Source organism: Phodopus roborovskii, unplaced genomic scaffold, assembly GCF_943737965.1.
Source record: "Phodopus roborovskii unplaced genomic scaffold, PHOROB, whole genome shotgun sequence".
In the NCBI taxonomy this organism is placed as follows: domain Eukaryota; kingdom Metazoa; phylum Chordata; class Mammalia; order Rodentia; family Cricetidae; genus Phodopus; species Phodopus roborovskii.
This window is the reverse complement of record NW_026126469.1, coordinates 4680105-4696402: the sequence shown is the minus strand read 5'-3', so window position 1 is coordinate 4696402 and position 16298 is coordinate 4680105. Positions and strand designations below refer to the sequence as shown.

General features: G+C 48.3%; 1 protein-coding gene across 1 annotated transcript in view; it reads left to right on the top strand.

Moving 5' to 3' along the window:
* Ppm1f (protein phosphatase, Mg2+/Mn2+ dependent 1F) overlaps nucleotides 1-9903 on the top strand; it is a 28430-nt gene extending 18527 nt beyond the window's left edge. The window contains exons 6-8 of the mRNA XM_051191119.1: nucleotides 580-723; nucleotides 4951-5044; nucleotides 6257-9903. Coding sequence (XP_051047076.1) covers nucleotides 580-723; nucleotides 4951-5044; nucleotides 6257-6636 — 618 coding nt within the window. The 3' untranslated portion in view covers nucleotides 6637-9903. The remainder of the gene's footprint in view (nucleotides 1-579; nucleotides 724-4950; nucleotides 5045-6256) is intronic.
* Nucleotides 9904-16298: the final 6395 nt, after the last annotated feature.

The window sequence follows — 16298 nt, the reverse complement described above, 5'->3', positions numbered from 1 at the left end:
GATCTACACCTTTAGCCACTTTGTTTGTTTGTTTGTTTGTTTGTTTTTGCTTTTGCTTTTTTTGAGACAGGGTTTCTCTAACAGTTCTGGCTGTCCTGGAACTCTCTTTGTAGACTAGGCTGGCCTCAAGCTCCACCTGCCTCTGCCTCCCAAGTGCTAGGATTAAAGGCATGTGCCACCACTGCCCAGCCACTTTTATTTTTTTATACGGATTTGCTGAGATGCAATCCGAGTATATGTTGTATTCGTTTACAGTATACAGCTGGGAAAGTTTTGACTTACACATACACTCATGAAGTCATGCCTCAATATTGGTCATGTCTGAATCTTCTTCCAGCTCCCTGTGGTCTCTGCCCCATTCCTGTCCTTCCATTCCTGTTCCCACTATCAGTAGTCCACTTCCTGCCACCTCAGGCCATCTTGCCAGTTCTAGCATGGGGTATGCAGGGGTTCCTGTAGGACTTTCATTCACCACACAGCATGAAAACTCTATCCATGAGTATAGCTGTGGGGTCCTTTGTGGAGGTTCACCTTCATCCTCAGTCCTCAAACCTACCTGGTCTGCTTCTGTCCCTGCAGCGACTGCAGAGTGGCACCACAGGTGTGTGTGCGCTTATCTCGGGAACAACCCTGCACATTGCCTGGCTTGGAGACTCCCAGATCATCCTGGTACAGCAGGGCCAGGTAGTGAAGCTGATGGAGCCACACAAACCAGAGCGACAGGTAAGAGGTGCCCTTCATCCAAGCTTAAGACAATCTCAAGCCCCACTGTGCTGGGCCCCACTTGGGGACCCAAGTCTGGGGACCTAACGGGGAAGTGGAATGCCAGGAGGTCCCAGCTCAATATTGTTGGGGTAAACTAAGAAGTATAAAGGGTCCAGAGGATACCCGTGCCCCTGCAGAAGGAGGGTTCCTTTGCCTGAAGGGGGTCCCATGAGAGCCCAGAGGTTCACACAAGAACAGGGCCTTGTGCCCTAACAGATAAGCCCAGAAATGGAGCCTGCAGGGCCTGCACTCAGGCAGCACAGGATCCTGCAACACCAACAGGAAAAGAGCGGAAGTCCACTGGTGAGAGTGAGCAAGGAAGCTACACTGCCCAGAGTCTGGAAGACCTTAGGCCTGGAGCTTCAGTAGGTAGAGGCCACCCTGGAATAATAGATCTCTCAAGTCACTCAGCCTCTTTTGTCTTGAGGTCATTACCTTGACATTTGAGTTACAGGTGCTCAGATCCTGGTCTCACAAATGTATATAGTCTGTCTCTTAGAGTCAAAAAGGGAATGCTTAGAATCAAGGAATGCCTCTGCCACACCTCCCCCAACCCTGCTTTCCTCATGCTCCTCTCTGCCTTGTGTCACATAATTGTACAGCTGGAACCTCCCCTCATCAGCACATAAAGCTTCCACCCTTTCTTACAGACACAGGATCGTCTTACATCCCCAGTCCATTCCCCAAGTCACAGTATTCACCATTGTCTTCTTCCCATTCTGAAGTATGGCAGCAATAACTGTACATCACATGGTCCAGGCTTGGGTGTCTGCACAGCAGGCTCTCGGGAGCAAGGATGCTAAGTCACGGTAGAGAGACTGCAGTCTTGGAGATTTGCCCTGCTTCTGTCTGCAGCATGGACCAACCTAAGTTGGTCACTGCTGCTGAGAGGCCATTGTCCAGTCTCACCAATCCATAGGGTCTGCCCGTGTGTTTCGTGACATTTCATGGAGAGAAATAAACAAATGCCTGTTTACTCCAGACCAGACTCACTTCACACACTAGTGAGTGAACCAGGAATTTATTAGGATTGCAGGTAAGTGCACCATGAAAAAAACCTACCCCAGGCTCATGAAGACTTCGTCCCTGCGGCTTCCTGTACAACATTCTGGGCCTCTCAAACCCTAAAAGTCCAGGGAACTTCTCTCCCTCCAAAAGGGTCTAGTTCAGTTGGAAGGAAATCATTATGCAACACCAACTGGAAGGCAAGGACACCTCATTTTCTCTTCATTTTCTCTTTCAGAGTTAGTTTTAGTTTCTTCATTTGTGTGTTTGTTTTTTAGGTAGATTCTCCCTATGTAGCTCTGCGTGGCCTGGAACTTGCTATGTAGCCCAACCTGACCTCAAATTTAAGACAGTCCTTGTGCCTCTGCCTCTTAGGCACTCAGATTGCAGGAGTGAGCTACCACACCCAGCCTTCCAGAGTAAATTTAAATATATTTTGTTGTTATTAAGATTTTATTACTTTTATTTATGTACGTGTTTGCCCACATGTGTGTGATCTACATTTGTACCTGGTAGCTGCAAAAGCAAGGAGAGTACCAGATGCCCCAGAACTGTAGTGGCAGGCGGTAGTGATCCACCATGTGGGTGCTGGGTGCTGGGACTGAATTAGGTTCTCTACAAGAACAGCCATGCTTTTAACCACTAAGACACTAGGCATCTCTCCAGCTCTTGAACATCTTTTCAGAAGTTCAAAATCATTGCATTCTTTACTGCATGCACTCTGTCCTTTGCCTGTTTTGTTGTTGTTGTTGTTTGTTTTTTGTTTGTTTGGTTATCATTTTTGTGACTTTGGGCACTACAGCCATGTTAGGGGGCTCACCTCCTGCCTGGAGACTTGGACATGTTCCCCACACATTCATCTTTTGTCATGTAAAGACAGGTAGCAGTCAGGGACATGGCTCCTGGTTTGAAAGGCACATGTGTTTGTGCTACTGTATAGAAGAGAAAAACAAGGTTCAGTCATTTGCCCAAAGCACATAGCTAAGCTGAAAGCCTCTGTCACTCTGTTTCCACCACAACCACAAAGGATTGACATCTGTTCCCTGGCAGGCCCTCTTTCCCTGGGCAGGTAAAATAGAGCCAGGTCTGGATGAGTGGCAGCCTTTGCCCAGGGGCTGAATAGTTTCCCACTGCCAACTGTAGGTTGTAGTCTGTGTCCTATAACCCCTTTTCCACCCAGTCCTGAGCCCTGTGAGGTCCTAGCTTGACCCTCCCAAGCCTCTGGGCTTGTCTGTCAGGCAGGGTCCCTGGATGGTATGGGATGAAGGTGGAAGTAGTGTCTGCACAGGAGATGCACACATGCAGCTTGCCAGAGCCGAGAGCAGGCCCCAGCTCCTTCCCCACCCTGCCAGCTCTTGCCTGCGATCCCTGTCACTGCTTACCAGCCGCCAGCAAGATAATTAAACATCTGTACAGAGACCCCTGCTGAAGCCAGGGCCACAATAGGAACACATGAACCTGAGAGCATGAGAGCTTCAGAGAGGGCCCAGAAACCACCACAGTGACTCTTGAAGGTTGTGTGGGGACTTGTGATGGTATCTTATCCTGAAGTTGTCTAAACAGAGCCCATACTACTCCTGGCCTCAGTTTAGGCCAACTGACATTCAGTGTCTACTTCTTAAGATGCTTTTTCTAGGCAGCAAGATGATAAAACAAGACCCAGTACCCTCTGCCCAGGCACTCTTGTTTGGGAGCAAAGCAGGGCATAGCAGTGAGGGTGGAAGACCCAGGTCAAGTACTGTGGACAAAGCACATAGGCGTGGGCTGGTCATGAAGACTGGTGTGATTGCAACAAGTCAGTGTTGAGAGAGCCAGCGGGTTATGCACAGTGGAGAAACTCCTCAAGGAGTCACCACCAACCCTCATCATGGCCAGGCCACTAGAGGGCAGGCTGAGCTCTGGTCTCAAAAGAGTTGAGTGGGGCTGAGGTTGTGGTGGCATCTGCAGTTACAGATCTGTGGCCTCAGGAGGGAGGAATCCAGGCTTTGGGGAAAGGGCCTTGGGTGCTGATGACTGAGTGGTGTAGAGACCTTGCTGAGTTCAGCCTGATGCCAGGGAAAGGGGTACTGTGGCTGTTAATAGCAACTGCTGAACTATCAGGCTTCAGCTGCAGAGAGGCTGTTTTGGGAGGTGGAGAAGATAAAGCAGGGGGAACTAAGGGGAGGGTGTCAGAGGAAACAGGCAAGGATGGGTGGCTTGCACTTGGAACAAGTGTGATCATAGAGCGAGGCTGTGATCAGTACAGACTGAGGAGAAATCCAAGAAAGGGAAGAAAGACCAGGATAGGACCAAGGTTACAGGGCCAAGCTCTGCATGGTCAACTAGCTCAGCACAGTACTGTAAATCCTGGTGCCCAGCTCAATCCTGTTCCCACAGCCAAATATCTCAGGACCTGGAGCTTCAAAAAGGAGGGCTCTGCAAGAAGCCTCATGGAGGTCCTGCCCCAAGGAAGGTGTAAAGTCAGGTTTATAAAACAAGTCAAATAGGGATATGAGTGACCTCCTTCATCCAGGAGATACTTTTGCCCCAGAGGGCACAAGGCATGTACTCACTCAGCCTTTAACACTAGACTCCAGGAGACAGACTACATGTGGGAGACCTCTCCCCAAAGATCACTGACAGAACCAAAGACTTTGCAGGTACTTGTGGCTAAACCAAGCCTCTGCCCATCCCCTTGCAGTCAGGGTTGGAACACAATGACCCTCTAGCAAACAAAACAATGCCTAGGAATGAGCAGGGAGAGGGATAACCAAGGGCTGCCTCTCATGGCCTGGCTCCAGTGTATGTCCTGCCATGTTGCCTTCTATACACAGTACATGCTTCACTCAGCAGTTTTCAAGGTAGACATAGAATTAATAACCCTCCGAGTCTGAGCTGACACCAGTCTCCTGCCTCAAGAGTATCTTCTTGACCCAAACACTGCTCAGAGATGCGTCATGGGTTACAAGGGTGACCCCTTTCTTGTCCCATTCCTTGATTAACCAGCCATTCCCCAGCTATAAGATAATGAGGTTAGTTACAGTTGACTGTGTTTTTCATGATGTCTGATTTAGAGATCTAGCTAAGCCTCTTGACTTGGTTCAAGTGCTTTGGCTTTAAATATGTCTTAGTGACTTAAGTTCTACTTATATAGTAGACATTTGAGTCCCCAAGTTCCCATCTAATGACTGTCTCTTGCAGGATGAGAAAGAACGTATTGAAGCGCTGGGTGGCTTCGTTTCTCTCATGGACTGCTGGAGAGTCAACGGGACCCTGGCAGTGTCTAGAGCCATTGGTAAGGGGTACACCAGGGTCACTGGGGGGGGGGGGTACGACACAGGCTTATTCGGTTGACTTAGAGAAGAATAATGTTACATTAAGTACTCACAGCATATAAACCTCTTAGATGTACAGCGGCCTCCAAATAAACCATGATAAACTAAAATTACTGTACTCAGAATGTGATCCGCCCAACCTAGTGGACCCCAGCATGGCACAGTCTAGGAGAGTGTCAGCAGTTGCCTCCAGGATCCCAGACTATTGTAAGCAGCAGTTCTCTGCTGCTTCCTCAGCACTGAGAGTGTTGGGCCAGGTTGATCTACCCAGGAGAAGCTCGGGTTCAGGTGTAGTTTCTATACACACACACACACACAGAGAGAGAGAGCGAGAGAGAGAGAGCGAGAGAGAGAGAGAGAGAGAGAGAGAGAGAGAGAGAGAGAGAGAGAGAGAGAGAGAGAGAGAGAGAGAGTCCAGAAATTATTAAATAAGAAGAGTGGCTTGTTTAGTAAAATGTCTACCTAGCATGCACAAAGTCCTGGGTTCAATTCCCACTTGTGCACTCATTAAATCAGGCATGCTGGCATATAGCTGTGGTCCATCCCCAGCCTTCAGGAGGTGGAAGAGAATCAAAAGTGTAAGGTTATCCTGGGCTATATAGGGTGTTTGAAGCCAGCCTGGGCTAGAGATCTTGACTCCAATAATAATCAAGTAGAAACAAAAAATCAGGGATACTCTATAGGTCCCCCTAAAATACAGTAGAAAAGAACTAACCACAAATGGTTCTTTTGTTCCCTGTAAAACAATGTTCAAGATCCATTTTCCTCTTGGAAAATAGCTTCCCATTTTTCTCTGTATGCCACCACTGCTGGGACTACACCTGCCCCTTCCAGTAACTCCATCTCCATGTAGTCCCTGGGAGTCTGGCATCTGCCCTTCTCACCCTCTTGTAGTCTCTGTTGGCTTCTTCCTCAGAGCTATCTTTATCCCGCTATAGCTATTTATCTCTGGACACACTGTAGGCGGTAACCATTCCTGGAGCGAGAACTGCTGTAGAGCTGGGGGATGATGCCTCTGCTCCCAGGAGAGTGGGAAGCACTAGGCAGGAGACTCCTCAAGAGCCAGCTGCACCTATATGAAGGCTCTGCTTCCACATGCCCTTGGGGATGGAGATAGGAGGTTGGTCCTGGGCTTGTGGGCAGTAGGAAACAAGGCTCTTTGTCCATTCCAGGGGATGTCTTCCAGAAGCCCTATGTGTCTGGTGAAGCAGATGCAGCATCCCGAGATCTAACAGGCTCAGAAGACTACCTGTTGCTCGCCTGTGATGGCTTCTTCGATGTGGTCCCCCACCAGGAAGTCTCGGGTCTTGTCCATGGCCACTTGATCAGGCAGAAGGGTTGTGGGTTACATGTTGCTGAGGAGCTAGTGGCTGTGGCCCGTGACCGGGGCTCCCATGATAACATCACAGTTATGGTAGTCTTCCTTAGGGACCCCAAAGAGCTGCTGGATGGTAGAGCCCAGGGAACAGGGAATGCCCAAGCAGATGTAGGAAGCCAGGGCTTGCCCACTAGCCTCATAGAACTTGAGACCAATACCTCACAGAGAAGCTAAGAGGTCCAGGCCTCCAGGGCCCCATCCTGACTCCCCTCTACCCTTGTGACCCTCCCTTCAAAGATCTTAGATCCAACAGGTATAATGGGCAGGGGTATATGTCCTCACAGCATTCCCTTAGCACCCCAGCCCTTCGTGCCTCCTGACAGTCTGTCCCCAGAACTGCAGAAGGCAGCAAGTAGCTCTCAGAAGGAAGCATAGGAAAATGACCTCACCAAAGAGAAGATGGCTGAGGTGGTCCCTGCAGTACAGGGCTGAAGACAGAAGCCACAGGCACCTGTTGGCAGCCTAAGCAAAAACACAGGTCAAGTCTTAGGAGACCCTCACACAGACCTTTCAGGCCTATCCTGGGGTAAGGGCTGCAGCCAGGTGTCTGGCCCAGGCTTGTGGCTTCTTGCTGTACCCAAGGCAGGGAGGTTTCTGACAGACAGGCTCGTAGTCCTGATTTGGCCTTGCTGGGAGGAGCACCAGGGGACTGGCCCACTGCCACTCTTAACTGAGTTCTAAGGCCATTAGGGTATTCTAGACCTCTCCCTTGAGCATCTTAGGGAGGTGAAGTCAGGTGTGTATATATGTGTGTGTGTCTGTGTGTAGTGTGTTGTTTGTGTACTTAGATTTATTGCAGGGAAAGGTCCAATCGAGAATCAGTGTTCAGGTTTTTATCATGTTTTATCAGTGCCAAGCTGACCCACAAGGTCATGTAATTTAAGCTAAGCTTAGCATTTATTTTATTCCTGAAAACTTAAGTATTTTACTTTTTTATGTATTCATGGAGACATTTGCAGTATTACTGGGGTTTTTTTCCTGAATCAGGATGGAAACCAACCTTTCCAGGCTGTGTTAATAAGCCACTTAAGTGCCTTAAACAGCTTTGAGAACTATTGGGCCAGCCATGGACCCTGATAGGCAGACATGTCAGGTTCTCAGAAAGGTAGCAATTTGTTGTGGGAAGGCATACTTAGGGCTTCCTAAAAGTGATTAGCAGAGGCTGTGACTATGGGCATGTGGGATGACCGTGGCCTCACCCTTGGAGTCTGGCTGAATCCAACTAGGAAAACCTTGCTGCTCTTAGACTAGAAGTTTTAGAATCTCTTAGTATATTTGTAGTGTCATTGAGGACAGTGCATAGTTAAGGAACTTCGAGGAGCCTAGCAGTCCACCTCCTTGGGGAAGCTGCTAGCAGTCTGCCACCATGGTCACCACCTGTCTCCTATGGCTGGTGTCCTTCTCTGCTGGACTCTGTCCTCTACTGAGCAATATGAAAGACCTGCACATCCCTAGAGCAGTGGTGTCTGGGTGCTTGGAGAGCTAAGATGTATAAAACCAGGCAAGGAAGCCAGGCAGAGGGAGGGGTACCCAAGGTAAAAGGACTAAAGAAGCCCCCAGAGAGAGCCAGTGTGAGTCAAGACTGCTCCATGCAGATGCCTGCAGAGGCTCAGGGGGGTTGGGGCAGTGTTGGAAAGAAGCTTGGCTGTGAGGTCCCGTGGAGAGGATGATAGCTCACCAGTGGAGAGCACAGCATCAGCAAGGCTTGCAGAGCTTGGCTCAGTGCACCTAAGCCCTCTCAAAAGAAGCAAGGAGCACATACTTTTGCCCCTGAGGCAAGTCCACTGTCCAGCAGTGTGGGAGAGGGAGTCAGCTTTGGTTGGACATACCACCTCTCTGCTTGGCATTCACCCATATCAGGGATTGAGGAGTTTGGGCCATGTAGTTGATTTCTTGGTCAAGGTCTCCTGATGGAAGCATCCTAAACACTTAGATGATTGCCCACCATAATGACTGGTGTCCTCTCAGAACAGGGATGTGGTAGTAGATCCAGCCTACCTGTAGCAATGACCTTGATAGAGGGACATATTGACATTTGTTTTCTCCCTTTTTTGCTAATCTCATTCTGTTCATTGCTGGTAAGAATAGAATTTAGGCCCACATAGATGTCCCTTGATGGTCTGATTCATACTCGCATATAAGGTTGTACCAGATTCCAAGGCCTCAGTGTAAAGGGAAGCCTCTTTCCCAGGCTTCTCTGAATGCCTCCCTCTTTCCCTCAGTCCATTTGCAGTAGTGATTGCCAAGCCCCTGCCGAGCAGTAGTCCAGGACCAACACTAGGCGCTGCCCCTTCCTCTCCTGATGGCCAAGGGAGAGCTGGCCTTGTGCTGGTTCGTGAACTCTTATTCTATCCTGACTGGGTATGCCAGTGTCTAGCCTACAAGACTTCTTGGCCATTCCCTTATCCCAAGAGGATCCCCTAACCAGAGTGACCCTGTTTCTTAAATCCTAGCTTTGCCACCGTCTCATTGCATGAACTGAACAAGGCACTGTACCCCTCTGGCCTCAGTTACCCTTTGGTAAGGCAAGAAGGGGATGCACAGTCACCAGTCCCTCCAACCTAGAATCTCAGAGTATAGGGGCTATTCAAGGCCACTGCCAGAGCAGAGAAGCCCATCCTCTACCCAGTAGAGAGGGTTAAGTATTATTAGTGTCTATTCTTAAAATTAAGTGGGCTGGAAAAGAGCTGAGTTACAGGTGCCAGTGTCTTGCTTGGATACAAAAACTAAAGCAGTTAAGCCACCTCCCAGCTAAGCCTGTAGGAGTAGGATGTGGGAGGGCACAGGCAGGCTTTAAGGGATTTAGTCAGAAACCAGCATAGGAAGGGGTGTGGAAGCAAGGTGTCTGCAGCATAGCTTTGGGGGTCTCGGAACTCATAATGGGAGAGGTGTTGGGGTAGCCCTTGCCCTCTTGGGTCCTGCATGCAGTGCACCCTCATCCCATCATAGGTCTCAGCATAGGTGTCCTGGCTACCTCAGCTGTATTCTCAGGGCCAGGAGGAAGGCCCTGGCCATACTGTAGGGAAGCCAGGCCACCTTGTGTAAAGCAAGCTGTGTTTCTGGCTTGATACTGCCTCTGTGCCCTCCAGGGATCATCTTCAGGAGTTCTGTGCTTGTCCTGGACTCTACAGATTTACCAAACACACTGAGCTTTGCCATTTACATGCCATGTGAGCCTTGCCAAGGATTTATTTCGGGGGCTTCCTGGGAGTCATATGCAATAGTGAGTCTTGTTCTAAGATACCATGTTTCTCTAATCTTAGGGACAAGTGTGATGAACTCAGAAGGAAAGTCTCCTGGGCCCTTTGTTGATGTCAATAAACCGTATATTCAAGATCCTGAGTACCATTTGCATCTCCCTCGGAGTATCTGTCTGTAGTTCTGTATCACTGACAAAATACTTAGCAGAAAAACTTTCCAAAGGAAGGTATTGGCTAAAGGTATTCTAGACAGTTCAGCCCAAGGTTGATCCCATGTGCTTGAACAGGATGTAATGGCAGGAACATGTAACAGACTTGATGGGTGTCTACCTCAAAGCCAACCCAGGAGATGGCAGGACCCACACCAAGTAATTGGGAGACATTTTGGATTCAGGACCCTGTTGGTGTCCAGAAAATGTTTTGAAGCTGCTGAGAGAATGAATACCTAGCCAGGTGGTCCTAGTTGTCTTCCTGACACTGTCTGTCCCACCAGCCATGGGGGCCAGGCCCCTTGGGATCTCCAGCATCGTCAGTGGTGCCTCACCACAGCCAAGAGCCTGAAATGGCTCAGGTGTTTGTCCACTGAGACCCCTGCCTGCTGCCTGCAACTCTCTTCTTCCTGCATATAGGGCCTTTGAACAGGGCAAGGGTAAGGGCTCTCAGCCGAGGGATGCATAGTGGGGAGCATGGCTACTGAGCCCTGAGTGACTGTACTAAGCTCTCACACTGGTTTCTGAGGCAGAGTTATGAAACATTCTTTTTCCGTATTTAGATTTTCCCTGAGTTCTGTTTTCTTAAAAGAGCAAACATGCTTTTTTTTTTTTTTTCAGTCAAATTTTATTTCAGTAGAACAAGATGAATATTAAAATACTCTATTTTGGGATATATTATCTCCAGATACCCAAATGAATTAGTTTCTTTCACATTACTGTGACTTAAAAAACAAAAAAACATGACAAAAAGCAAGTGACAGAAGAAGATTCCAGAAGAGCACAATCTGTCTGGATGGGGAAGACATCAGGAGCATGAGGCCAGCCCAGCAGCTTGGAAGACCAGATAGATATCATCTCATCCACACAGAGGAAGCAGAAAAAGACCAGAAAGTGGGGCCAACGATTAGCCTTCAAAGCCCACCCCCAATGACCCACGTCCCCAGCAAGTTTCCAAGCAGTGCCACCAGCTGAGAACAAATGTTCAAATGCACAAGCCTGTAGGGTGCAGCCCTGGCTGTCCTGGAACTCACTCTGTAGACCAGACTGGCCTCAAACTCACAGAGGCGTGTGCCACAACCCAGCATGGGGTGCATTTCGTATCAAGCCACAACACCAAATAATCTTAAAACACCCCTTAGAAGTCTTTCACTAAGGGGAGTCGTAAAGAACTTGGTGTTGCTATGGAAACAAACTGCAGCACAGTGCTGTGCCAGGATTTACACAGTTCCATAACTGAATCAAGTCAAAAGGTTTTGTTTGCTATGTCTAGAAACCATTTTTGCCAAGAGCTACTGTGGTATCTGACTCATAGAGAGCATGCTTTAGGCTGGACAGTGGTGGCACACACCTTTAGTCCCAGCACTCAGGAGACAGAGGCAAGCGGATCTCTGTGAGTTCAAGATCAGCCTGGTCTACAGAGTGAGTTCCAGGACAGCCAGAGCTGTTACAAAGAAAAACCCTGTCTCGAAAAACCAAACTCCCCTCCCCAAAAAATAAGGAAGAAGCTTGTGAGATCTTCTGGTAGCATAAGAGAAGGGTGCTAAGAGCCAGTGTCTCTCTACAGACCTGGCAATGGCCTGGGTAGCCAGATGGATCCACAGTCCAAGTAGCTAAGTTAAGGGAATGGAGGACAACAGCCTGGGAAGTCCCTCTCAGTGGAGGGCTTCAATATTAGACTTCTAGTGAAGGGTCTGGGACTACATGGCCCATTGGCTAGAGAGACTGGTGCTTCAAAGTTTTAAATAGGTTAGGAACCTATCTCAGAATCATTAGAGCAGGTGGACCAGGCAGTGGTGGCTCACAACTTTAATCCCAGCACTCAGGAGGCAGAGACAGGTGGATCTCTGAGTTCGAGACCAGCCTATTCTACAAAAGCTACACAGAGAAACTGTCTTGAAAAACAAACAAAAAGAATCATTAGAGCAGGTGGCCTTTAAGAGAGACATGCCTGGACCCACCCAACTCCTCATTTGACTCCAGACCTGCAGTCTTCTGTTCTCCACAGTGACCTCCAGCTCACCCTGGGGACAGCCAACAGCTGACTGATTTGCTCTTAGAGGCCTCAGCTGTGGTAAGTACATGCAGAGTGAAGTAGACTGGAACCCCCAGGATGCAGGAAACCTGCTCTTCAGGACACCCAAAAGCCCTCTCTGTACCCTTCGGGATCAATATATAATTTCAAGTCCAGATGACTGAGAAGCCACCAGTGGCAGGATTCAGTCTAGCCATGTAGCAGACACTAGCCTGGCATGTGTAACACAGCCCCTGATGCTGGGATGAGGGCAGCCCAAAAGCCAGCCACCAAGTCTCCACCAAGAGTGGAAGATACACTGCCTGTCAAGCCTCCGGTGGTAATTCTTCAAACTAAGGAAGGAGTGATTTTTCAGAATCCCCAACTGTAGTTTCTACCAATTGGTTTGTGATTCCTTCATCAAACAGGAAAGTAGCAAGCCTTAGCTGCAGCAGCTTCAGGGACCCACAAAGAATATAAAGCTGCCAACATGAAGAACACCCTCAAAATGCCAGTGAAGATAAGAGAGGGGTCATGCAAAACAAAGTAGGAAAATAACATAAGGTCTTCCAATAAACCTCACTCTGCATCCTGAACTGATCCCTAGAACTAGAAGAGACCTGTGTACCTTAAGCTTCCAGGAGGGTTTACCAGCCTAGGCCTGCCACACCCCACCCTCCTCAGCCTGTCTCAGCCCAGGCCAGGTCCACTCTGCCTGTGCCTCTGGGCCTCTGCTGCTCCCCAATGTCTGTCTTGTTTCTCCCCATCCCACCCCACCCCCACCCCATCACCAGACTGGCTTCATGGAAGGCACCTTCATCTGCTGCTGTTGGGCCTGGGGAGAGGGAATGGGGATGCTGGGGTATGGCAGAGCCACACAAAGAGGCAGGAATTCTTTTTTCTTCTTCTTCTTTTTTTTTTTTTTCCTTTTGTTCTGTCGCAAATGTACATAATGCACACACTTACAACCCATCCTGTCACCTCTCCCTACTACTCCATAAACCCCTTCTCTCCCGTACAAATTTCTTTTCTCTGACTAGTGGGCTGGTGCCTAGCCTGTCCCCAGAGCTCCCTGCCCCCAGGGGACACAGCTGCCCACTAGGCAACAAGCCCAGAAGAAAATAATGCCAACATGCAAATCTGGGGGTTCCTGCTCAGGCCCTGCCCCCCTGCTACCCACGCATCCATCTGTCTTCCCCTCCCCCCACCCACACAACTCCTCCAGAGCTCCTGGCAAAGCCTCCTTAAGTATATGCTGCCTTACTGCTCCCTGATGAGTTGTCTCGTGTATCTGAATCTCCAGATGGTGGTTTGCACTCCCCCTGTCCTCCAATTGCATGAAGTTTGACACCTTCTCTCAGAGCAACCAGATGGGCATGGGGGAGGCCTGAAGGACAAGTGTGATGGGCAGATAGGTGCAAGCTGGAGGTACTTCACCCAATTGACCAAGCTACCAGGATAGGACAGGAGATAAGTGTTAGACTCAGCCAGGAAGAGAACAGGAGCCACAGTCTGCTGGAGTAGGTGAGATTGGGCCCAACGAGGGCTTCCTTCTGAGGAAGGGAACCTGAAAGCCAGGTCTCTGGGCTGGGTCTGGAATATAACAGAACCAGGGAAAGAGAGGCAGGAATCCTGGCTAGCAAACTGATATCTAAATTAACTATACGTCTCTCCACTCAAGAGTCCTACATACCCATCTCAGCCTCATCAGCTTGTCTAAGTCCCAGATGGTCAAAAGAGGACTTGAGATGGGACCCTTGGCACATAGGTCACCATGTAGCCATAACCCCAGCACTTAAGAGGCCAAAGAAGAGAACTTAAATCTCAAAGCCAGCCTGGCCTTATACTGGAGAACCTTTTTCAAAAACTCAAAACAAGAGGCTAGGGGAGACAGCTCTCCTGCTAAAGTATTTTTGCCTTGCAAGCAAGAAGACTTGAGTTCAGTACTTAGAATCCATGATTTTAAAAAGCCAGACTTGATGGTGTATGTCCCAGAACTGGGGAGCCAGACAGGAGGATTCCTGGTGTTCTTTAGCCAACTGGCTGTGTTAAAATTTTTCAGAAAAACAGAAGCAATAGAATTAATACATATTAAAAGAGATTTTTTAGATTGGCATATATATTTATTAGATTGACATTAGACTGGGTAGTCCAATAATGGTTATGTCACATCATAAAGGTCAAGAATCTGGCAGTTGCTCATCCATGAGAGCAGGTTGCCTGCTAGGTGCCAATCTTCAGTCTACTGTAGAAGCCTTAAAAAGCTGGTTCTAAAATCAATGAGGGGTGTAGCAGTGGGGTACAGTTTTAATCCCAGCACCGGGGAGGCAGAAGCAGGAGGATTTCTGTGAGTTCAAGGCCAGCCTGATCTACAGAGGGAGTTTCAGGACAGCAAGAATTACATGGACTATCTCAAGAATGAAGGAAAGGGAAAAGAAAGGAGAGTATGGGAGGGGGGAAGGAGAGGAGGGGGGAGTGCCCAGCTCTTAGTTAATAGCAGATAATTCATCCCAAAAACGTAGCATACTTGGCAAATTCTGGGTCAGTGAGAGACCAACTCCCCAGAGAAAAGAATAAATAGGAAAGGTGGGTGGCATTTGATGAAGAAATGACACCTGAGGGGTAGTTCTCTCTCTGTCTCTCTCTCTCTCTCTCTCTCTCTCACACACACACACACACACACACACACACACACACACACACACACACACACACACGCCAAAACAAACAAAAATTATTTTACCTAACAATAGCCTAAAGCACATTGAGGCAGGGACCCTGTTGGGAACATATTGAGTGAACACCTGCTGGGGCCCTGGATAGTTGGGAACTAGTGCTCATTATAGTAAAATCAGTTACTTCTGGATGATTAGATGCTATAGGTTTTTATATACCAAAAAAATGTATTTTCTTTTTGCTTCTTTGTTTGTTTGTTTGTTTATTTTAGACAGGATCTCATGTATCCCAGACAGGCCTTGAACTCCTGATCATCCTGCCTCCACCTTCTGAGTACTGGAATGACAACCATCTACCACTACACTTTGCTTAAGTATGTTTTTTCTTCTTTCTCCTCCTTTTATCATCATAATCATCATTCATCAATGTCATTGTCATCTTACTGTTGAGGTTGAACTCGATAAGTCACACCCATGCCAAGAATACATTCATTTATTTAGTTTCCAGCCTGTACTTTCCTCCCCCCCACCCTTAGTTGGTTTTTGTTTTTGATTTAGGATCTCTTATAGCCAAGGCTGGCCTCAGACTCACCTGTACCTGGAAATACAAGCACACACGATCACACCTGGAAGGAAAAGAAAAAATTGGGTTCTAATGATCAAATTCAGGTCATATGTACAGAGCAAGCCCCAGGCTCCCCTTTTCATTTTTTGTTTGTTTGGTTTTTGTTTTGTTTTTTCAGGTGTAGGTGTGTGTGTCTGTGTGTGTGTAAGGGTGTGCATGCATCTGGGTGAATATTTGAAGGCAAAGTCAGTTATCTTCTTGAAGATAGCTCATTTTTTAAAGACAAGGACTTTCACTGGACCTTACCAAGCAGGCTGAGCTAGGCTGGCCAGCAAGCTCCGGGAATCCTCCTGTCTCTCTGTCTCCCCCAGTGCTGGGATTACAACATGTACTACCATGCCTGGCTTTCATTATGGGGGCAGGGCTTGGGATCAAATTCAAATTCTCCTGTTTACAAGGAAGATAATTTTTTCATTTTATCTTATGTGAATGCCTGCAACACATGTATGTAGTGTCCATAAAAGCCAAAGGGTATTGGCTCCCCTAGGACTTGAGATAGAGATGGCTGTGAAAATGGGTGTCTTCCAGCCTTAATAGTGCAGAGACAGTTGCCTAGAGCTGCAAGGGGACACAGAACAGACTCCAAGCCTCATGCCTGACACTCCTAATCTTGAAACTTCTGGATGGCCAGTTGACACTTTCTGGCAGTCCACTATTCGATAATTAGAGACAATGATGGGCTCAGAGGGCTAGAGGCTATCTTGGGCCTGGCAGACTCAAGGAGAAGCCAAGACAGTCTTTGATGACTCAGGAAGCAGAGGCAAGAGGATTGCCTGCAGTTGGAGGCCAGTCTGCAGTCTAGAGCTGTGTTCTGTTCACTCAACACATGTCCATCCCTACTGAGCTGTAGACCCCAAGGAGCACACAGGAAACTCGAAGATCCCAGGAAGAGCAAGAGGTCAGTGCTGTGGTAGAATGCTCAGACCTGTGGGAGAACAGACAACAGTGAGAACAGGGGCTGGAACAGCATCCTCAGGAGAGGAAAGACCAAGATGGAGCTTGTATGGGCACAAACAGCTTGCTATCCCCCTTTGGTTTGAACACTACATCCCCTATAACAAGCTGGGGAAGGAGGCAAGATGAGGATGTCTCTCAGCAGCTTGGGTTTCCCTG